The 23,020-nt window shown below is 43.5% G+C and overlaps 3 protein-coding genes across 8 annotated transcripts in view; 1 reads left to right on the plus strand and 2 right to left on the minus strand.

Moving 5' to 3' along the window:
- The window catches only part of DENND2B (DENN domain containing 2B), a 176,141-nt gene extending 174,898 nt beyond the window's left edge, over positions 1-1,243 (minus strand). Inside the window, exon 1 of one of the 3 annotated variants that reach the window (XM_065065306.1) lies at positions 954-1,243. The gene's annotated coding sequence lies outside the window, so the exon portion shown is untranslated. Of the gene's footprint in view, positions 1-397; positions 712-953 lie in introns of those variants that run through there. The other 2 variants (XM_065065303.1, XM_065065309.1) reach the window with 2 other exon arrangements.
- A 1,876-nt stretch (positions 1,244-3,119) lies between these two features.
- AKIP1 (A-kinase interacting protein 1) lies at positions 3,120-8,534 on the plus strand. 4 transcript variants are annotated; one of them, XM_065065313.1, is made up of 5 exons: positions 3,120-3,347; positions 4,186-4,263; positions 6,715-6,828; positions 7,135-7,185; positions 8,092-8,534. In XM_065065313.1, the coding sequence occupies exons 1-5, from the start codon at positions 3,285-3,287 to the stop codon at positions 8,233-8,235; spliced, it is 450 nt and encodes a 149-aa protein (XP_064921385.1). In that variant the 5' UTR covers positions 3,120-3,284; the 3' UTR covers positions 8,236-8,534. The 4 variants fall into 4 exon arrangements, with proteins under 4 accessions (XP_064921385.1, XP_064921384.1, XP_064921386.1 ...); XM_065065312.1 differs by lacking the exon at positions 3,120-3,347 and adding an exon at positions 3,430-3,552; XM_065065316.1 differs by lacking the exon at positions 3,120-3,347 and adding an exon at positions 3,432-3,462.
- Positions 8,533-22,247, minus strand: LOC102083467 (uncharacterized). Its single transcript, XM_065066503.1, has 8 exons — positions 19,164-22,247; positions 17,408-17,557; positions 16,012-16,171; positions 15,046-15,205; positions 13,644-13,866; positions 12,210-12,872; positions 11,606-11,798; positions 8,533-9,875 (listed from the first exon to the last, which is right to left on the minus strand). The coding sequence occupies exons 1-8, from the start codon at positions 19,696-19,698 to the stop codon at positions 9,644-9,646; spliced, it is 2,316 nt and encodes a 771-aa protein (XP_064922575.1). The 5' UTR covers positions 19,699-22,247; the 3' UTR covers positions 8,533-9,643.
- Positions 22,248-23,020: the final 773 nt, after the last annotated feature.

Raw genomic sequence — 23,020 nt, forward strand, 5'->3', positions numbered from 1 at the left:
CTTTGCCAGACAGGAGGAAGGGGAGCAGCCCGGCAGTGCCAGGCAGGACGGGCCTGTCCGCGGGGAAGATGCGATGGGCAGGGGGAGGAGGAGAGAACCGAGACCCGCGCCCGACAATCTTCTTCCTCCCTCTACCCCGAAGGAGCGGTACCGCTTATTTTTTATTTAAAAACCCACTAGTGCTGGGCTACTCTCCGCGCGGAGCCGCTTGCGGGGCAGAAAGGAAGGAAGGAGGAACGCAGCGCCGCGCTTCCTGCGCCCCGGCGCCGGAGCAGATGGTCTCCATCAGGGAGCGGGGAACGGGCGAGACCCCGGGGCGGCGGGACCGGGGCGCTCGAGCTTGCGGCGCTGGCCCCAGTTTTCCACGCTCCCCGAGGTAGCTTCGGAGTAACAGTACCTGTAGAGAAAGAGAGGGGGAGAGGGAGGCGGCGGCACGCCTCTGAACTTCATTCAAAGTTCGAATGCAGCCTGCTGGGACCGGCTTTGTAACGCTCGGCGCACCGGGAGCGGAGCCGCGGGTCTCGCTCGTACCGGAGGCAGCGCCCTGCCGCGGCCCCTCCGCAGCCAGACACAGTAACGCTTGTACCGGAGGGCGAGGAAGGGCTCCGCATGGCACAAGCGATAAATCACACGTGCTCCACACGGGCCACAAGCAGCGTCATGGGTGCCAGCTCCTTGGGACTCCTGCCATGTCCTTCTGCCGGGTCAACTGATGACAAACCCGCACAAAACGTTTGATGTAAAAACCATACAAAAGAGGCAGGATATACTAGGTGTTGGCAGAACCATGAGTATCGGAAAATACAAAGACTACACCTAAATCTTGAAGTATTATGTAGGAATTTATAAAACAAGTCACTTCACAATATATTAACCAAACGATAATAGGAGCATAAGAAAAATAAAGATAAGAGTGACACTGGAAATACGAATTCCAGCACATGCTTACTTACCTTCCACTGACTGAAATAGAACCGAAATGGTGCTCAACACTAGGTAAATGCTAGCGAGCTTTCCTACCTAAGGACATTTATCTGAACCAAGAGCTGAGTATTCAGGATGAAATGCTTTTGGCTTTTGCCACCTCATCAATAAAATAAGATATATTGTCTTGAGATATCCTGATCTGTTATCCCATACAACAATGAAATCTGGTATAAATGTCCAGCATTTCACAAACCTCCATTATATTTCAAAAGAGTGAATGCACAGGAAGTAAGGGTAACTTTCATCTGCATTCTGATGTGTGTGTGTGTGTTTCAAAGCAAAAGCTATTTCAGCCGTCTGCCTTCTTGGGACAGATGTATTTACTCAGCTGCAAAAGGAGTACTGTGTCACTGAACATCAAAAAATGGTGAGGTTTAAATTTCAACACACAAAGAATAATTTACCTCCTGAACAACAAGCTACTGCTACAAGTACCTGGCAGAAATATTAAAAGAATACCATTTTCTTTCCCCGTTAGGAAAACAACACAGGCAGGCTTTTTTGAGTATATTTCACAAATGCAGCAAGATAACAAGCCCATCTGCCTCTCCAGGAGACCAATGATAACAAAGAATGATGCTCAAAGATATTCGACTTCCAAGTAAGCAGGAAGCAGTCTGTCCTGGCAGCTTCTCCAGCACATCAAACAAACATCTCAAACATGCTAACATTGGTTTTATCAAATATTATTTTTCTCCCCCATTTATGTTGCATTCAGTCCCCCAGACTTCAAACAACTTGTCAGCTGCCTACATCTTCCTTTGACTACAGGGCACCCAACCTAATGTTGTATTTAAACACTGAATTTGGGCCTTCAATGTGTTTTAATGAACAAGCAGCCTATGAAGAGCTTGTTTATTATAGGGGCTAGCTGCTGCCCTGGTTAAGCAACTGGAAGATGATAATAAAATGTAAACTGGGAGAGGATTACTCTTCTTGCTTACCAAACAGATTACAGCCAGCAAAGCTCCACAAACAGGAACAAAGGACTTGAAAAAACAGGGACTACTTGTTGACCTTGGCCATACTGCACTTAAAGTTTCTGTGCTTATTTTACACTTTCTACCATCACCTCAGCACAAGCAATGTTGGCAAAGCCACAGAGTGGCTCTAACTTACACATAGCCACAGCCGCTTTCCCAGCCTGTTTCAACTGCAGCCTCACACATGGCAGGGCTGACGAGGCCTCACAGGTATGTGCTGCCCTGCCAGACAGTCCTTCTGGGCCAGTAGCAGGTTCCAGGGAGTGAATTTGCCTGTTTGGTAAACCTTGCTTGCAAGAGGCCAAAACGCATTGTACTTTCTTTCTACTAACCAAAGCGAAAGGGCTTCTTTCTTTGCGAGAGTGGATGCAGCGGTAGTTTGCAGGCGGCCTGAACTGGCGGCTCACCTGGTGCTCTGCCCTTGTACTAATACTACTTCACCCAGCCACTCATCCCTGTATACTGTAATTATTATTTTGAACCTCCTAAGTTAAAAATAAACAAATCAGTAAAAGAGAGTACCACTTTCCAGTGTGAAATCAAAGAATCACAGAATGTCAGGGATTGGAAGGGACCTCAAGAGATCATCCAGTCCAATCCCCCTGCTGGAGCAGGAACACCCAGATGAGGTTACACGGGAAGGTGTCCAGGTGGGTTTTGGATGTCTGCAGAGAAGGAGACTCCACAACCCCCCTGGGCAGCCTGTTCCAGTGTCTGTCACCCTCACTGAGAAGTTTCTTCTCAAATTTAAGTGGAACCTCCTGTATTCCAGTGTATACCCATTGCCCCATGTCCTACCATTGGTTGTCACCGAGAAGAGCCTGGCTCCATCCTCATGACACTCACCCTTTACATATCTGTAAACATTAATGATGTTACCCCTCAGTCTCCTCTTCTCCAAGCTAAAGAGCCCCAGCTCCCTCAGACTTTCCTCATAAGGGAGATGCTCCACACCCTTAATCATCTTTGTTGCCCTGCGCTGGACTCTCTCCAGCAGTTCCCCGTCCTTCTGGAACTGAGGGGCTCAGAACCGGACACAATATTCCAGGTGTGGTCTCACCAGGGCAGAGTAGAGGGGAAGGAGGACCTCTCTAGACCTACTAACCACCCCCTTTCTAATACACACACAGAGGTGGGGTGCAGCTGCCCGGGCACAGCAGCACCGCCCAGCCGGGGCTCGGTGCTCTCCAGCCTCCCTCGGCTCCCCCGCGTCGTGGCCCGGCGGGACAGCCGCGGAGCCGCCGCCATCAGAAGAGGCGCCGCTGCGGAGAACTCACGGGGAGCCTGTTCGGGACGGCGGCTTTACCTCAGGGCATGGCGCGCCCCTGGAAGCGATGGCGTGGGGGGAAACCCCAAACCCCCGCGGGCTTTTTCCCGGTGACACTGCGCGGGGCGAGGGCGCCCCCTAACGGCTTTGTGGGGGGCGGGGGGGGGGGGGGAAGGGGGGCGCCGGCGCGTGCGCACTGTGACGGCGCGCGGCGGGATGGAGCGGGTGCGCGCGGGGCGGACGGCGGGACTGGCGCGCGCCGTGCTGGAGCGGGCGCGGCGGCGGCCGGCGGGAGCGCGAGCGGGATCGGGCCCGGTCAGTGCGGGCGGGGGCGGGGCCGGGGGGACCGGGAGGAGCGCGACACCGTAAACAAGCAGCGCCGGCGAGATGCGTCCGTACAGGGTGGCGGGAGAGCTCGTGTCCTCTAGAGGCCTAGTGTACATATATATATATATGCGCGGGGTTGAGCCGTATATGTGCTTTAATGAGCTAGAGGCTTTTTAAAACGCGGTTTCACGCTTGGTTGCATCCCGCTCTGTGTTTTCCTAGTCAAAGCCAGCGTGAAACATCATTCTTTGTTACAATTCGTCTCCTGGAGAGGCGGATGGGCTTGTTATCTTGCTGCACTTGTGAAACGTTTGAGGGCGCCGACAGGTGTCCTGTGGTCAAAGGAAGATGCAGGCAGCTGACAAGTTGGTTGAGATCTGGGGGACTGAATGCGCTTGTCACCAGGCGATGGCTGCACCCAGCGACCTCAGCTGCATGCAGGGTGTTGGGAGGCTGGTGGGCACCCTGCGTTAAAACTAAGGAGCGAGGAGCCACGCATGTCTGCTTCACCCCAGAGACGGTCTCCAGCACTAGCGAGTGTTTTGCTATTGAATCACCTCACACGTTCTATCTCTAAGCAACGAGCACATTAGGAGTTACAAAAAATGTCTTTAATTGCAGGAAGAAGATTCAGAACATCTCAATGCAGCATTTGCTTCAATTGTGAACTTGATGAATGAAGCCACAAAGGAATGCGAGGTGAGGTTTTACACCCAGACCTGTGCAAAGGGGAGTGTTTGTGATGTGCCTGGCAGGCCTGTGTGCACTGCTCTTGCTAAAACTGCAGAAATTAGACTTCAAGGTAATTCTGCTCATGGCATAGCAAGAGCTTAGCTTGCAAGCTTTTGATGCTGGCCTGGATTAACAAATTTGGGACATTCGCCATCATGTGGTAGGTTCCATGGTGCTTCTTCACCTGTGTTACCCTGCCCAAGTGATTCCACCTTGGCTGATAAACAGCAATATCAGTATTTTCCATAGGTACTACCAGTAGGCCTGTATGGATTTCAGCAGAAGGTTTCTCCACTTTTTAGTGTAAAGGCAATATGGTTAGAGAGACAGAAACATCAGACGATGTCACAAATTACATTGTGGCAGCCACTGTCAGGTGTCAGGATGTACAGAATTGTTTCCACTGCTGCTACTGAGAGGCTTTATGACAGAGTAACCCTTTGTTTTCATTGTGCCAACATGAACTTCTCCTGCTGGCTGATAGAATCAGTGTGTTCTGGGTGGTGGAAGGAAGGGAGATTTGGAATCTCAAGCAAAGAGATTGCGTTGTCTGAATTCCAAGTTACCCTCTGCATTTTACATCCATAATGTCTGAATCTCACGTTTTGTATCGTTTACGCAAACTAGATTTGAGATGTTTTTACTGGATTATGGGCTCGGTTCTTTTGAGCAGCACCGTATCTTTATTTGTGACAGGTAGAAATCCAGGTGTGGGTGCAGATGCACAGCTGCATTGCTCGCACGTGGGCACACATGTGCTCACTGCAGTGGGACAGCTGTGCTGGTGCTTGGGCGGTGCCTGGCAGTGCTTTGCTGGGTAGATGAACTGGGAGCCCATCTCTGCCAGCCCATCCTTGTGAATACAGCCCTGCAGTGCAAATACTGCAATAAAAGTCTCTGAAAATTCCATCACAGTTTACATCATCCCCGCCTTCGGGGGTCTGCTCTCATCATGTGTCAGGGAGCTCGTTGTCTGCAGAGTTAATTACAGAGGCCAAGTCTTCAATTAAATTAGAGACACACCAGATGATTAGCACTTAAGCAACTCCTTTACCCATTTTAAAGCACTGCTTGGTAACCAGTTAATCCTAAAACAACTCGGGCAGAATAGAGTTTTACAGAACATGAAACAAAAATATAACGATGTCTAGAGGCTCATCCTGTGTCCTGTTAGGAGTCTGTAATGGAGTGGGAACAAGCAGTAGATGACTTCCATGGTTATGCATCAGCCAGACACTACTGCTTCAGTGACAGAGTAGGCAGGGGAGGAATTCTCAGACCCACAAGTTCATGGATAAAGTTTACAAAGCATAAATAAAAAAATTACAGCAGAACGTAACCATTTAGATACTTGAATGCCACCGAGTGGAAATGATTAAAATTACGTGACTTAAGATTAGTTTAGAATTATTTGCAGACCAAAGTTTCTTACCAAAAGTTTGATTTCATTTCTTTGCTCTGTGACATCATGTAAAAGAATCCAGCTCACCTCCTGTGATACAGAGATGCTCTGTGAAGCCTTGTGCAGTAGATCAGAGTATTTGATGTATTTTGGGATGTAGCTCCACAGTAAACCACAACATAAGCAGCCAAATCTGTTTATGTGTACATAACCTCAAGGAATAAAGCACAGCAATAGATTTGGAAATAAAAACTGCTATTTGCTTCGTTTTTATTATGGTTAGTCTTGAGAGTCAGACACAAGGAAAACACAAGTGAAATAAAATAGACATTTTGGAACTTTCTGGCCTCTGTGATCAAAAAGATAACCCTTGGAGGAGTTCTGTGGTGACACCAGATGGCAGCAGAGCTGTACTCAAATATCTACTTCGCAGTGGCGAAGATTCAAGTACCTTTATCGTGGAGCCAGAAAAGGGCCACTGTGGAGTTAAATGCAATTCTCAAAACCACTATGCTACTGGTACCAGCCTTGAAGACACCAGCTGCTTCACCAAGTCATTTTTCAGAATTAACATGTTCTGCTTTTAGAGCACAGCTCCTGTGTGTGCCCTGCAGAACCAGTTTTCACTGGCTAGGCTACACGGGACTTAGCTTGCATATCCATCCTATTAGGGACCCATAAACTATGGCTGCTTCTGCCAGGGCTTTTCTCAAAGGGCCCAAGCAGGCAGATGTTTTCAGAGCATTCCTTCTTACATTTTCACAAACTCAATTCTGAGATGTCAGGGAGTCCCTATGTATGGGGCACCAGCACATAAAATCAGGGCTGACGGTCCTGTACCAGAAGGCACATGTCCTGTGGACATCCAGGCGTTGTTTTCATCCTCAAATGAGCACAAAGCAGCCAACTAAGGTCAGTAGCTCTGCAGTTCCATTTTTAACTGTAAATCTGCTGTAGTTGTGAGGATAGCTTTGATGCTTCTCCACATCATATTATCTATTTCTGTTGTTGTCCAGAAGTACTATAGCTTTGTGGCAGCCTCTAAATGCAAAGAGCATGAAATCAAACACATCTGCAGATACCATGGCAGGCAAGCAGGGGAAAAAGAGCTGGAGTCCTCCAAAGAAGTGGTAAGTAGGTGGTCTTTGTTTTGATTTAAGGCTATTCCTTCCCTCCCTTGAGACAATTATTATCCACCTAGTGTCTGTGACACTTGCTTACACTAATGTATGTGGTTTGACATGATGGACCTATGAACACCTGGACTGATTTGAGCCTTCTGTTGGGGAGGAAGCAGAGTAACTTGTGGCACCAATCAGTGTCATATCAGTCCTTTTGTGCAGGGGAGAATTTCATGGACATAAAGCACCCCCTCTCTCAGGTGCTGAATTTGCCTTTTGTGTTGTATCATTAGAAAACAGTATCTTTCTTTGCAGAGGACTGAAGCCTCTGTAGCACCCAGTCGAGCTCAAACTTGCCAGCAACGTGTAAGTTTATAGAATACTTTGTTTTTAAATGAAGGTGTAGCATTTCTTTATCATTTTGCATCAAGCTAATTAAAATTTGTGATCAGGTGTGGAGACTTTGTGATGGCACAGAAGATTAACCAGTGGTGCATTCACAATCCTATTAATAATATATGTATAGGTGGGCAGTAGAATGGACATACAGAGACTTGCACAATTAATGATAAACTAGATTGTGGCATTCTGGCACATAATCAGTTAAGACTCTGTATTTTGGACTAGTACAGAATATCAAACACTGTGATTAATCTTCAGGCTCCTGGGATTTGCATCAGTGACAGCAACCCAGCAGTCGTCCAGTCTCACCTTATTTGTGCTCCTGACACCCTCCCAGTGCTGAAGCGAGACACCCAGCAAAACACGCGGTGGTTGCTCAGCCAGTTACACTTTGCCCTCACATGCTCTCTCTGAAGACCCCTCAAGGAGAAAGCTTTTTTTTAATCTTTAAACACCTAACACCTCACCAAACCCATTTTGGGAACTAAGCCACAGCAGATGAGAAACATGCAATCTGTACCACAGTACGCATTAGTCAGAGCACCCTTGTCGTGTGTATGTTTTCCAGGTTTATGTTCAAAACAGTTTAGCTTGGCAACTTTCAGTTTTGTGAGACAGAGATTACAGCGTGTTGATTATTTCCACTGATCGAAACATTATATGAAATATTTTGAGTATGGCACTTGCTAATTTTTGTATTGACAGAAACGTTTTACAGTTTTGTCCATTCTGCCTGTATATTTTGAAAAATCTTAGTATGTTTATATAGCGGCTGAAATATAATTTTTACACAAATTCAAAATTTCTATTTTTGTGGGAAATCTGAGATGACTAAACGGTAATGAAACTTTCTTTTTCCTCCCCCCAAAGACCAGACAAGCTTCCAAAGACATCTACATTGAAGTTTCTCCTGGCACTTACTCTGTCACCGCAACCTCAGAGGACATGGTGGAACAAACACACGTGGTAGATGTCAACGCTGGACAAAGTGTTGATTTAACCTTTGTTCTATGATGTTTGTTGTTTCTTGGCAATCACAAGAATAAAATATGAGACTGTTTTTATGCATGTAATGAACTATGTATATCTTTCTAGCACTTTAATAGTATTCTTCTCTTTGGGACTCCATTTTTATGGCCTGTATATTTGTTTTATACTTAAAGCAATTATATGCAGCCGACTTTGTACACCGATGTTATAAATATTTGTACATTGTGTGCCTTAAATCCAATTATGTGACTATGTAATTCAAGGTTCTTATGCTTTAAACAATTAAAGATAGAATCAATGGAATAAAATACATAATTTAGTCATTGTGGTGAGAGCTTCTTTTATATTGTCCTCAGACAGAATATCCATGTCACATTCTTGACCACAGACAGCATGATCCACGTGGTATGAATATGGATGTATATTAGCTCCTGTGGGCTGGCCCTGATTTTAGAGCAGCTGGCTCACAATGCATCTCTCCTGTCTGTACTTTTATTGTTCTGATAAAGAAAAAAATACAAATGAAATTCACTATGTAGGATCCCAACTCAAGAAAGTACTCGAACACGTGTCAGATGATCAGTATAGGCACATGAACCATTGACACTCTGGGTCCTGTCTCTTTGCAGGCTCTTACCTTGGTTAAGCGCCAGCTGGCTGCCTTTTTCAGGAGGTGGTAGCATGCCCTGAATTATCCCGTTTGCTGCAGGGGAAACGTCCTGCTGACCAACTGCACGCTGCCCCATGCACCCGTGCTCATGTGCTTTAAACCATGAGCAGTTCCACTAACGAGACTCCCTGGATGCTTAACTCTCCTGAAGCATCTGATTTCATGGCTGGTATTACTGACATGACCTATATATATCTATAATCTTTTTGTGGCTGATGGTATTAAGGTTTTAGTTAATTTTCATGGGAATATAAAATTCAGTATCTTGAATGCTGGATTTCTGAGCATTTTGTTGTCTGTATCTACAGTAGCAGGTCTTTTACCCTCTGGCTACTTTCTTTTTTGCTTTAATTCTGAAAAAGTACTTTCAGCTGTCAGCTTGTATTGTTTCTCAGTTCCTTCTGGCATTCTACAAAAATAAATTGCTACACTGAATTTCTCTGGCTGACTCCAGAGAACTGGAGGCAAACTGAGGTTTATTAGACCCTTGTTCTGCATCTGTTCAGGCTTTTAGTGTTCCTACCAGTTTATCTGATCTCTCCATAATTGTAAAGTCAACTCCAAATAATTAGGAACTTAATATGACACCTTGGAGTAGAGAATGAGGATGCTGAAATTTGATTTGGGTAGAAATAGACTTTTTCAGTTATTAAAATTATACAGTCATCCATAAAGATTTTCTACAGCTATGGTACCTAAATTAGAACTTGATTTGTTTAATAAATGTAACGCTGTTACATTATAAGCAGTTTACCTGAAATTTCAGCTCCTGAACTTCATCAGTTGTACATTTATTGAATTCTCATTGATCATGTCTCTCTCTGCTTTGTTGCATGCGAGCTCTTTGCTGTTTTTTTCCGTCTGTCCTCTTCTAACATGGTCTGTATTGTCAACTTTGTAATCTTCTATGCAGGTGGCTTTACGTTTCTCATCTGACTGTTTTCTTTCTTGCCATTTTATATCTTTGGTTTTTTGATACTGCAAAACCTTCTTCCTGAAGGACAGAAAAGAAATCCCTTGGAAGTCTAATCTAAAAAAAGCAACAGTGTCTTTGTAACTGCTTCTTTTCTGGCTAAGAGATAAGGTACCTGTGCCTCAGGTAGCTTTAATAATGTATCATTACTGTGCCAGTACCAACTCTACTGCTGAAATGCAGAAGCATACAGTAAGACCACAGCATTTTCAGCAGTGGTTAGGCTTTCACCAAACTTTGCTCCTTTAGAAGTTAGAAGGATTTTTGGTGACTACAGTGGGGGAACATGAGCCCCCCACAGGGAGCACCCCTGGGAAGCCTGCTGTCTGGCTTCACTTGCTTGTTTCAGCTTACTTTGGATGCAGTCTGTATTATGTGATAACACTTCTTCAGCTCTCTCAAGGAGTAGCAATCTATCTTCTGGACTTAAAAACACCAAGTGCTATTTTATAGCAATAAAAGTTTGTCATTATACTCTATGATCACATCGTGTCCACTACCAATAATTCATGCTGCCGGTTTGGGGCTAGAATGATGCCATTCTGGTCTCTTTTTAATTTCAACAAAAGGCAAAGCATGTCATTTCAATGCACAGCTGTGACACTTGTTAACATAGAGCACGTCTGCCTGGAGCTCCATTCTGGCCTAAAAAAATCCTAAGAAATCAATTACAAAGGTGTGCAATTATGGCTATTTAAATAATAAAGTAGGAACCATACAGTTAATAAGTTGGTTAAAGGCATCTACTTAAAATCAATGTGTCTAATTGTGAGAATACAAGATATATTCTGGTACATTCTCTGTTCACTGACATGTCACTAACTGATTAATCTTCTCCTAAAGAAGATCAAGCAAGTTTAGCACATTGTAAGTTTTACTTTGCAGTCAGCCCACAGTAGCAGGAGTATGAAGGTAGAGAAGATCTAATATTTGATTTTTGATATATAACTTATGAATTGTACCCCTGGTGCTCTTGTGGCAGAGCAGTGTTTCTGTCCATTCTGCCCGTCTCTTTCACCTCCCCCTTCCTCGTGCAAGCTTTTTTCTTCCTCTTTTCTGTGCTTTCTTTGTTTGGCATTCATGGCTTGATTTTTTTTTTCCAATTTTTTTCTAAAGCAAGAGGGGACCACAGCCAACAGAAACCAAGCCTAAAAATCAAGGTGTCATCCTTGCTCCTAGCTGTGACATAGTTTGCTTACCCTATATCCCCTGGCTTCGGGAGAAGGATCTGCTGTTTAAACTGCTTGCTTCTTGTAGGGGAGTAAGAGAAGATACTCAGTAAATACAATTAAAAATACCTACTTCTACTGTTCAGAGACAAAGATCATGACTATCAGAGTGTGACTGGCAGAGCACAGCACCTTTCCAGATGGAATCTTCCTGTGTTTCATTGCTGATGACAGTCAGAGCTGTCCATTTCCAGGGCCACTCATGTAGGTTCCTACTCCCACAGGACTTCACAGGGTTGATGTCAACGGGCATTTGGCAGGTTTCTGAATTGAAACCTGCATTGTTGAATGCTGACACAGTTACTGGCATAATCTTTTCCATTTTACCAAGTAGCTTCAGCCCTTTCTTAGGGTTTTGAGATTTTGTTTTAATTAATGAAGAAGTTGCCTTCCTAAAACTGGTGGATGGCTCTATCAGGTAGTTAGGAACAATGTGTTTTTCTAGCCAGCCACAAGACCATAACCATTCTTCCATTCGAACAAATCATGTGCTTAATTAAATACAATATTGATACACATTACCTTGCCCCCAATGATGGCTTAAAATCTTGGTCTCCTGGGATTTCTTTCACTGTGAGTTGCCCTCCAGGAGACTGCCCAATGGTTTCAAACATCGCCCACTGATTAGTCGGGGTAACATGGGACATGTCCACAACAGAGACAGCTTTGGATTCCGACTTGTCCTTTCTACAAATGCTGCTGCGAGTACCAGGTCCTGGGAAGGAGTAAAATTGTATCTAAGCCTTAGGAAGAGTGAAACCAGAACTGAAATGGAGAAACTTTCATTTCAGACCAGAGAAAAATGCACTTTAAGCCTGAAGGGGATCGTTAGGCAATTTATTCTGCATGGACTAGCTACGAAGGTTAATGAAGATGTTAACATCATAAAAAGCATAGCAAAATGATGTGGAACATGAAATTCATTGTTCTGGCAGTTTTCCATTGGATGAGTTGCCAAAAGAAGAGCTGGCATGCAAGGAGAGGCAGCAGAAAAGTTGGGGAGGAGGAAATATTGTATGAGAGGCTGTATCCCAGGCAAAGTGACTTCCCAGATGAAGGGGACCCAGAGCACACTTCATTATTTCCCTCTGGCTGCTGCTTCCCTATGCAAATGGTTAAAAGATACCTGCATTACTGAGATGGGACTTGTAGCGGCTCCTTCTCCAGTATTTATCCTCTGGTCTTGCAGAACCCTTTAGCCTGGGCTTCTCAAGACAACCAGAGCCACTGTTAACAGCACTGTCCACCACAGCACTTTTAGTGGGGAAGGGCTCCAGATCCCACTCTGAATCAGAAGAGGGGGGAGATGCTGCCACAGCTGCTGGTTCTTTTTGTTTTGGACCTTCCAGTTCTAGAAGGTGTGGAGAGCGCTCACTGCTGGACTCTGTTTCTTCAGTTTTGCTCTGAAAGAGCAGAGACCTGGATGGAAGAGGCCACCAGGCACCAAAATGGGGATGGCAGCAGCAGAGGCACCTTACATGTGCTGACAAACAGCATACACCATCACAGAGACAGTGGAAACGTGGCCAGCAGGGTGAGCAGGGCAAGCAGTGCTTGGCAAGGGGATGTACAGCACAAACAGGAGCCAGGGCTGGTTTAGGACTGCAGGAAAAAATACAAGAGTTAGTGTCCAGACTGTCTCCAGGCTTCATCCTGCTGGTGAAGGGCGTATGGATCATCTCTGTAACCCTCTCCCACAGGCTAGGAGGGATCCACAGAGCCACACCACGTGGGAGCTTCACTTTCTTGTCATTCCAGAACTGGACGGTAATTTCTTCATCTTCTGAGGCTGTTAAGAAAAAAGGTAAACAGCCATAAGCGGCTGGTCTGCCTGGGCAGCACACACATACAGATCAGGATTTGCAGCTTATTGCACTTTCTGCTCTGGTCAAGCAGTAGAACCAGCTATGACCCCTCTCTGTAACACCTCACCATCATGTCATGGAGGGTGGAGTGTGCAGCTAGGGCACCGTTGGTGTGACAACAGGCTTGGCAGCATCTTTCCTCCCAATTTGTCATCAGATGAACAAGAAAACATTGACTGAGTAACTTTTGTTGTTACTGCCAAAGTTAGCAGTACTTCTTTGAGAACAGTATTTTAATGTCAGTGGAGCTTGACTGTCAGACATGGGAAAAATGAATGGGCTGTTGAAATCTCCTATGCTTGGGTGATAAAATCACCCCCAGATGTACCATTTAGTACAAATACGAGCATTCAAGCACAGATACGTGCTTCCTGAGAGCTGCCTCACTTGGACCCTCAGGAAAAAGCCACCATCCTGCACATGCCAGACACAGCCTTGTCGAAGCAGATGGGCACATCAGTGGACACAGAAGATGACATTTTTATGGATGGCAACTTCCTTAGGGTCAGACTGGTGAGGTTACATGCAGATATTGATCAGAAAGTCCCATCAGCTCCTGCAAGCTTTAAGCAAGGCTGAACTATAGTCTGTGCACAGTATTTCTCTGGCAGTAGCACCACCACAAGAGTTTATCCTGACAATCTCACTCATGTTCCCAATCAAGGTGAAGAAGAAGAGGGCAGCATCTTTCTTACCTCGTAAAGGGTCCCTTGTCTCAATTCCTGTGAGGACAGTTCCTGGGCCGTATCTGGCCATATCTGGCTCCCAGGGTGCCAGCACTTTGTCTCCAGGGAGCAAGGAGTGCTTCATCCCGTTCACGTATTCCACGATGTCATCCTTTCCTGTTTTTTGCACTGGATGCCTTCCACGTGACACAGGTGGTTTGGCAAATTCTACCAGGAATGTGCCTCTGTCACTCTGTACCAGGAACAAAATAATAGTTTCGCTTGAAAACAGTCTGTAATGCATCAGGTCATGTAACCTTCACCAGAAGGCCATTCTGTGGCTAGGTGAAAACACCAGCTGAGCCTGAACAATAACTAATAGTTTGTGGTGTCGATCTGGCATCAAGACAGCCAGAAAACCCTGAGAGGCTCACCAAAAAGCAGGCCAAGTGAAGCATATGTACGGATTCACTGCTGCTGGCAACTGTATTTTCTTCCCCAAAAGTAAAAGCTACAGACAGTGTGCAACTGAATTTCACAAACTACACTGTGTGCACCAGGTAACAAAGGACACTAAAGCTGTCCAGACATGCTCTTCAGTCATGCCCAAGTCTTTTCTCATTACATATGATGTTAACTCATGGCTTCTTGGGGGGGTTGTGGGTTGCTGGAAATTTTTATTTTCTTTAAATTCAGGCCTGTCAAGAGGCTTTCCATCAACAATGAAAGCAGTCACTTCCCTGTTCTCAAGCAATAATGGACTCTTTTTTCTGTTAAGTTTGAAGTGCTAACAAACTAATGAATTAAAGCTTTCACTAACATTTCTGAAAAGACACTGAGCCATTGGTCCGTAGCTGACCCAAGCTGGAAGTGTGTATATAAAACACTAATGCTTTCCCTGTGCTGTTGATGGTGTTGTGTCTACACACAACAGCGGCCGGCACATTGCTCACAACACCACTCGTGCTGCCCGAGCCTGGCTCAGCGCCCAGCGCTGGCAGAAGCGGAGGAGCTGCTCTTGCAAGGTGCAAACACCACCACTTCCACCGGGAACTGGGAGTTTGGGAGGTAGCCATCTCCTGCACGAGATGAGGATCCCCAGAAACACGCCTGTCCACTCCTAGGAATGGACTCAGTAAAGCAGGCTGAGCACAGCAAGGGTCTGATCATCACCAGTTTATTGGTGCCTGAGGCAAAAGGCTCACCCGGCGTGCAAGGCAGCAGGAGGTGAGGACAGCCTAGAATCAGGCACATCGAGAGCTTTTAAAAAGTCAACAAAATCAGGACCATCGGCTGTCCTGGTGATCTGTTCTCCGGCTCATGCCCCAGCTGAAATCAAAACTGCTGCACAGCACTCAGGTGGTGTGAGGACTGCTGGTGAACCAAACACCCTACACATCCCCATGACTACCACACAGCAACCGTCACTCACCTCTGTCTCCTCTTTTACTGTACCGCGATAATAAAATCCATCTTGTTCCCCTCTCACCAGCACGGGGACATTGCTGTCTAAGCCCACTGATCTCCCCGATGCGCTCAGCCTTTCCCATGCGAGGCCAGGGGAGGGGAGGCAGCAGCTAAGCCATTGGCACCTTGAAGAAAAGAAAATGGGTCAGCACTGAGAGAAACAGCTTCTGTAGCTCATGAAAAAAAAAAAAATCTCGTAAAATTTAAGAACTGGATCATTCCACCTCATTTTGTAGCACTCCCACAGGCCAAGGCATGTGGGAATAAACAGGAAACTTGCTATTGCTGGAACAGTTACTTGCTTTGGGTAAAAAGCAAAATAAATCAATGTCTGTTGTTACCCAGATTTCTTTGGGGTTTAGAGGAAATGAGCCAGGAACACGCTGGAATCCTGGGCCAGCATCACCTGCACTGGATCCATGGCCACTTACATGGAAAGCCAACGCAACCCTTGAGGCCAGGACAGAGAAAGGATCCATCACCAGCACAGCGTAGGTGCGTTCAAGAGCGCTGTAGCTGATGGTTTACATTGGGCATTCAGGGAACAACCGAAAAGCAGAAAAGTAAACAATGAAACTGCTGGTATATGACAGGTTCAAGTTCAAAACAGGAAAAATAATCCCTTGTCACAAAGTATTAGGAACATTTCACAGAAGATGGCTGCTAATGCAAGATGCTTTTATCTATCAAAATAATATTAAATGAATGTTTCTTTGATAGGAGGTTTAGTCAGGCTTTGCTTTTCATAATCTCCAGGGTAGCAAATCACTGTAGTTAATACCATCTAAAAAACTGCCAGTGCAGGGGAGGAAAAAGCTCAGATGATGTTCATGCTGCTAATTTTTTAATCTGACACATTCTAGCCTGTTTTATCCTATTAGATATCATGAAAAAGAACAAATCACAGACTCAAACATGAACTTGGTTTTACCTTTGGGGGGCTCGGGCCTTGGCGATCCAGGCGGGACGCACCACAGAAGAGCTCCTGCAGCAGGGGCTGACACTGGAGCACGAGAACTTGTCCAGAGCTGGAATTGTGCTGCAGAATCTGTGATCCGGAGCCGAATGAGACATCTTGCAAAAGCAGCTACCTGCAGGAACCGGTTGTGATCTGCTGGTAGTTGAAAAGAGACAACGTACCGGCATTTTCCAACACAAACAGATGCTTTCCAGCATATCTCAAGAACTCAGTAGCTTTTATTGTTTACTTTTATTTTTAAAAGAGTGAATTCAAAATATACAGACTGGCATTTGGTCAGATGAATCCATATCACTGACTTCAGTGATCTTCAGTCACTCAAATCCCAACCTCATAGAGGGACAGAAATAGCCAAGGAAACTAGAAATGCTGTGAAAACCCCCAGGAAAGCAGGAGCTTTCACCTCCCTCCAACTTTTGTTTCCCTCTGTAACATCCAGCCTTTTCTTATACCTACACTCTCCTCTAAAGCTTTTTCATACACAGTCCCAGCCAAATCTTCCCTGTTTTACAAGCTGCAACAGAAACTACAGCTGCTGTTGACAAGCTGAGCAAATGTGACAATTTTTGAACGTGACATTAGATTACAGTTGCCTGTTACTTGTTTTATTTATAGTGATGTATTAAGAGGAAATATTTTGATGTTTCAGCTGTCCTGTCATGTTTTATAGCAGTAGGATTATGGCTTGTCATAAGAAAGAACGACATGCTCAGATTTGAGAAGTGATAACTATTCAGAGGCTGTCACAGTAAGATTGATGACGTGATGCTATCTCTGGGAATCTGACAAGATTTCATATACAAGCTTCCACTCTTAAAAAAAAAGAGTTTAATATTGCTTAGAAATGTTTACCATGTTTAGGGTAAAATGTGCAAGGAAACTCAACAACATATAAATGTTAAGTGCCTAATTTACTTTACAATTAAGGTCTCATATCATGTTTAAATGTTATTTTGTCTCTTCAATAAAAGATATGATCTCAGAGTCCGTTTTATAGGGACTCCCAGGTATATGCAATTGTAGAAAACTAGCACACCAAACAGGAGCAGATTATCTGCTGCAAAACTCATCTTTAAGTCAGCAAATTAACACAATACATTCACTCGTTTCACAGCCACACAAACTCCTTTATTATACACCAAAACAAGCCAGAATCAGTAATACTTCACAAAGAAAACCAACTATCACTTCTAAATTAAGCCCCATTTTACATCTATTCGGTGCTGTCACCGCTGAGAGCCAGGTTCGCTATTTCTGTATAAAACAGGGCACTCACAAAGCAACACCTTATGAGATTTTTTCTCTGGATAACTCCAAGTACTTGGACACAGCAGCATTTCACACTTACCAACAACCGAAAATACTACGTCTGGTCGATTTGGATTTAGTCCCAAGGCAGAAATCTTGCCCGCTGGAGCCGTTTGTGCCAGTGTTTCCTCGTTGCTAAGGAGGTTGTCACCGGCGCTGCTACCAGGACGGGACACCCTGACCTCACCAGTTCACAACCAGCGGAGGGTGACAACAGAGAGGACCATTTATCTGCCACACATCCACGCAGTTTTCAGCTCCCCCTTGGTCTAGACATTGCACTGAAAGACCACAGGGGCAGAGAAGGGATTGCAAGAGGGCACAGTGTCCTCTAGGCTTTCTGCCTACTATCGCAGGGCAGAAAACAGCATCACACAAAGTTACAGCTCAGATTTCGAAAAAAAGTGCCCGCCACCAGAGTGTGACAAATAAATTGGTTTGAAATGTGGACATAGAGGTTGAAGCCGAGACAAACTGAGGTCAAATCACTTTACAAACTTTCCACAATAAAGGGGAAGGATTAATTCTACCCTCTTCCTGCAAAGCGCACACCAAAAAAATGCCAGAATACAGTGCAGAAATCTGGCTGTGACCCCTCATCTCCATTTTCTCCTTAACAAATGTTAACTTTTTTTTTTGGTGGGGGGTTGAGCGAGGAATACTTGATTGCATTTGGTAGGCATTTTTCAATTCACTGCTATAAAAACAACAGGATGATTGCAATTAGGGACAAGGATACAGTACTTAGGAAGTCTGTAACCATTTTCTGTATATTCAGCTGCACCCACAGACTACCCGCTCCCATGCTGTCAGCAGAATTGATTAATATCAATAATACAATTCCCTTACATACAGCAAATGTCAAGAACATTTTGCCAGTCATAAGCTAAACTCTCTTCACTATCTTCACATAAATCTCTCCTATACCACTTAGCCAAAACCATCAATAGTACAGAGGAACAGAGGTCAGGGAAGACCATCCCAGACCTCAACCATCAGCAGGGAAAGTCCCAAAAAAATTCTGTTGCAGGATTTTTTCTTTTTCCCCAAGGCCAAGATCTTGCCAACCTTCTTTATACTTGGAATTTGTGAGCAGTTCTAGTAATATTTAAGGGCACTGACAGCTGAAGAATCCAATTTTCAATAGAAATTAGGCGCAGTCAGTAGTTTCTACCAGGATTTAAACAAATATTCATCAATAAGAAAAGGATGGAACAGCACTTGCCAGACATTTTGCTCTTCCTATGTTCAGAACCCATGCTCCAAAGAGCTGCTCCCCTGCCCTTTCTATTTTCCCCCTTTTTAACTAAGTTATCCTTTCTGTTGGCATCTAACAACATTCCTGGGAACCCTTAGTCTTTTAAGAGAAACACCAGCAGTTACAGCAAAAATCTTTTGAGAGCAAACTAGCAAAATTACAGAAAACGAGAGGAATCTCGGTCCCATTAGAGGAAAGCGTTTATTTTAAAGCACGCAGGCTGTGATGTATACAGTTACTTCACACACATAGGTATTACATTTTTGGTTTGGTGACAATTTTGTAAGTGTTTTCCAATTTCCATGAATTAACTGACTTAAGCCATTTAGATGCAGTTTCCTCGGTTACCTTTTTTATATCTAAGCATAGTTACTATGTGCAAAATCAAAATTCTTTTCTGTGGGCTGATACTGACGTGTGCTATGACCTGATCCTAAGATGTGCCAGGAACGTGCATGTCACTAATAATACAGTGGCTACGAGGTGCCCAGACTGGACACCTTTTGCTTAGTTTGGAACAGTTTAGATCATCTTCAAAAACTGGTTTTATTAAATGCTTTTGGCACTTGGTTTGGCTCCAGGACATTTTTTTCTGCCACCACAGAATCATTGTACAGAACAGACTGTAGGTAGCTAATGTATTTTATTGCAGCACGGAGCGTCTCTACTTTGCTGAGCCGCTTCTCCACATATTCCTTTGGCAGGTGATGCCGCAGCTTAGCGTAGCCTTCATTGACACATTTAACCCTCTGTCTTTCCCTCTCATTCCTCTTTCTGATGAAAGCTGGCCCATAGGAGCACTCACTTCTGTGGTAATTAGAATGGGACATTTGGTAGGGAAAGGTGCAGGGCTCACTGTAGAAGTTCTCTGCGACGAGATGCTCAGACACGAAAGGAAGGAACGACAAATCTTCAGGGCAAGTGGCCTGGTTTGGTGTCTCTGGGTACGTGTGCAACGTGACCACCGGGTCAGCGCAGAAAGGTCTGGCCAGTTGTACGCGCTGAGTCTCAGCACAGACAGACAACTTGCTCATGAGGTCACAGCAGCTTCTGCCATCCATCAGGCTCTGCATTTAACCTGGAAATGCGTAATCACATAATAGTTTTAACAAGTTATACTGAACAGGAGAAAAAACTCACCTGGACTTAGCAACACTTGGCATTACTGGCATTTTCCAGGAGAAACTTCTAATGCATTTCTGACATTTCAGAATAGTCTTGGAAGATTGTTACATAGAGCAGACAATGTCCCATTTGAAAATGAAAGAAGGTGTAAGTCAGCAACACTGATTTAAAAAAAAATGATAGATTTTATGAAAATAAAACCACTAAAGTTTACTAAAGGAAACAGCAGCCTCCTTTCACCTCAGCTTTAGAAATTATCTATCTTTATGTACCCCACATAGGTATAGTTTGCTCTGAATCCTCCAACATGTACACCTCTACAGACAACAAAAAGCAGGTCAACATCCGCGGCAATCTCTCCACCTCCTTCTCCTCACTGAAAAAAAATTAAACCTACTGTTCCAGTAACAGGCTCCCTGTTCATACCAAAAAGCCTTAATAAAGACAAATTACTTTTTCTCTCTATTAATTTGATGTCTCATTCACTACACTATCTTAATTAGATAGAGAACTTGTGCAGGGAATGGATCTCAATATTAATTCTATGCCTGCCAAGTATTAAATCCATTCTACATCAAAAGTTTCACAAAATGTTGAGACGATTAATTTCTGCTTAACTTGACATTTCCTTGGGCCCTCATACTGCTTCTGCATTCACCTGCATATTTAACACAGATATGAAACAAATACAATCCTACTGATAGAAGATTATGAAAGAATCAATTTATTCAAGGAAAACAAATGCATGTCCTCATAGTATTTTTCCAATTATAAATTATTTTACTAAGAAGGGACTGCACATAGTGGTTGATACACTGCTAGAAACTAAGACTGGCCTACTAAAACCACACACCCTCTCTTCAGAGCCGCATTACAGCAGGTGCAACTACTCAAATCAACCTTATACTTTTACTAGAAAGTTAATCTTGCAGTGTTTTATAGGAAGCCACATTATAATGCCTTCCCAGTATCATTATTCAAACAGCTAAAGAGCAGCATAACTGTAACGATCATCACCTAATAGCTAATTGAAAATAAATTTTAAATAATTAATTTTTAAAGAATTACTGTGAACCATCCTCACGGATTGCAAGCAATACTCGCCTACAAAGAATCCACCTAAAAACACTCTTACCATCCACTTCCACACCCACCCATTGCTGTCTAACACACTGAGGTGATAGTACACCCTTAAAAATGGGAACTACACCTGAACATTACGCTAGGTTACTAGAAACATCTAGATTACATACTCACAAAAACCTTGCAAAGCTTCCAATGTTCAGACCATGGTTCCATAGCACAAATGGGATCCTCTTAATCCTTTATAAGAACATATTTTAACATTTTCTAATGATTTCATACCTGCTACATTTAATACAGAGAGAATTTTTACTCAGTACAGACCTTTCCTCACATGGCATTCTATCAAAAAGCCTCTGTATTCAGTGTCATCTCTTTTTCTAATGCAAATAGGTCTCACAACAAAAATCCTAATAATAATTCATTTACAGCATGCTTCTAGACAGAAGAGAGTCACATGGGTCTTAAATTGATACTTCTGTACGTAGGCTGAAAGCATGAACACATCTATTTTACATTAATATACATGCAGAACATCAGAGGCGAATATATACACTCTTTATAAAATGAAACTAGTAGACAATCATCTCTCTCTTTTCTGCTTCCACAGGTTGGGTTATTGTCTAAAAACTATCTACTGCTAACAACTTAAAACATTGTATGAGGAAAAAAGTCTGTTACATAGCAAAAAACACTTTATAACAAAACAACACTACAGAGCAAGAAATGAAAACCACCACAACCCCTCAAGAAGGAATACTTGTAGTATTTATTGCTTAGTACTGACTCTTCTGCTGCATAATAGCATCACACAAAACAATTATCTGCTGCCTCACTATCTGCACAAAGTGCAAAACGCAAGTGTTAGGATCATTTTCCTTTTAGACTAGAGACTCACCAATCTTCAGATGAAAGTAAAATCCAAGGAAACAAGATGTGCTATTTTAAGACTGATGAATAATACCTGAAAATATCTGAATGATATTAAAAAAGAAGTTAAAGTTCCATTTTTCTTACACCTTATTTAATAAGAGACCATATTAAACAAGATTCATTTAAAAACTACGGAAGCACTGTTACTGAATAGCTGGCATAAGTGACTTACAAAAATATTGATATTCAGCGAAGATCTGTTGCTCGATACAGCAACACGCAAGTCTCTTACCTGAATTATGTAGCTTGTTCCGCTGAGTCAACGACTGCTGCAATTTATAGTCAATTGACAACATGCAAAGCAGCTTACGGTCAGATCTGCTCATTTCTGGTTTGACTTTTCCACCCACACCACAGCTATGATGGCAACAAAACGTGCATAAAGGGCAAGAAATTTTAAAACTGTATTGAACACAACTAGACGACCTGAAAAAGTAATCAAGAAGGTACTTTGTTTACTTCCTGTATGTATTCTGTTACAGTTTACTAAAGCAGTATTTTCATTTATTGGCATTTCGTCCTTTCATGTCTAAATATCAAACAATATAAACAATCAGCTAGAATTTAGTTAAACATTTACCATCAAGGCATAAGCAAACTAGTTTTCATAGCTTCCATTTTAAACACAGAAAATCAGCATTTATTTAGAAGGAATTTCTGATGCATTTGTCTCCAGATTAGAGGTAAGGGTACACATTAGTTAGCTTAATACCCTCATATTCAATCTTCATTATACCTATAATTTTGGGAAATTCCCTTAGTGCTAAGAAATAAAACACCATATAGAAGGTCTCTAAGAAAGTACTGGTAGGGGTAGACAAAACAAAATTTGAAAACAGCGAGCAATCAGTAGCAAGACAAACGTTTTAAAGTTTTGCTTGAACTTAGAAACATGGTATAGAGCAATCAGTGTGTATAATCAAATATATATAGGTATATAGATGTTTCGTATATCAGTATATAGCTGTCTGATTGTACACATGCAAGGAAATATGACATCTAGCTTCAAAACCCCTACATTTTACAGGATTACCTTGACACCCTAGACTATCTCACTCTTTGGCCCTTCTATCAATCGAAGTAAAACCACACAAAAAATCCAAAACCAAACCAGTTCAGCTTAAAGCTTTCAGAAGACACTGTAAGATTAAAAATGATTGAACTGCTACCAAAAGAGCAACACAGTCCCCCGTCTTGTCATCTTGGGACTGTCAGCCATCAGAGAAACCATCCTGCTTCTGCTGCCCTGGTGTG

This window comes from Columba livia, chromosome 5, assembly GCF_036013475.1.
Source record: "Columba livia isolate bColLiv1 breed racing homer chromosome 5, bColLiv1.pat.W.v2, whole genome shotgun sequence".
Classification (NCBI taxonomy): domain Eukaryota; kingdom Metazoa; phylum Chordata; class Aves; order Columbiformes; family Columbidae; genus Columba; species Columba livia.

Bases quoted from the DNA above. Each gene is read 5' to 3' on its own strand.
- AKIP1 (XM_065065312.1), top strand. From the start codon at position 3,454: ATGGAGCGGGTGCGCGCGGGGCGGACGGCGGGACTGGCGCGCGCCGTG. The intron at 6,829-7,134 runs GTAAGTAGGTGG...CTTTCTTTGCAG, and splicing joins TGGAGTCCTCCAAAGAAGTG to AGGACTGAAGCCTCTGTAGC. The intron at 7,186-8,091 runs GTAAGTTTATAG...CTCCCCCCAAAG, and splicing joins CTCAAACTTGCCAGCAACGT to ACCAGACAAGCTTCCAAAGA.
- LOC102083467 (XM_065066503.1), bottom strand. From the start codon at position 19,698: ATGCAGAGCCTGATGGATGGCAGAAGCTGCTGTGACCTCATGAGCAAG. The intron at 17,558-19,163 runs TTTGAAGATGAT...GCTGGTTGTGAA, and splicing joins AGCATTTAATAAAACCAGTT to CTGGTGAGGTCAGGGTGTCC. The intron at 9,876-11,605 runs GTAATGTGTATC...TCTGTCCTTCAG, and splicing joins AAGCCATCATTGGGGGCAAG to GAAGAAGGTTTTGCAGTATC.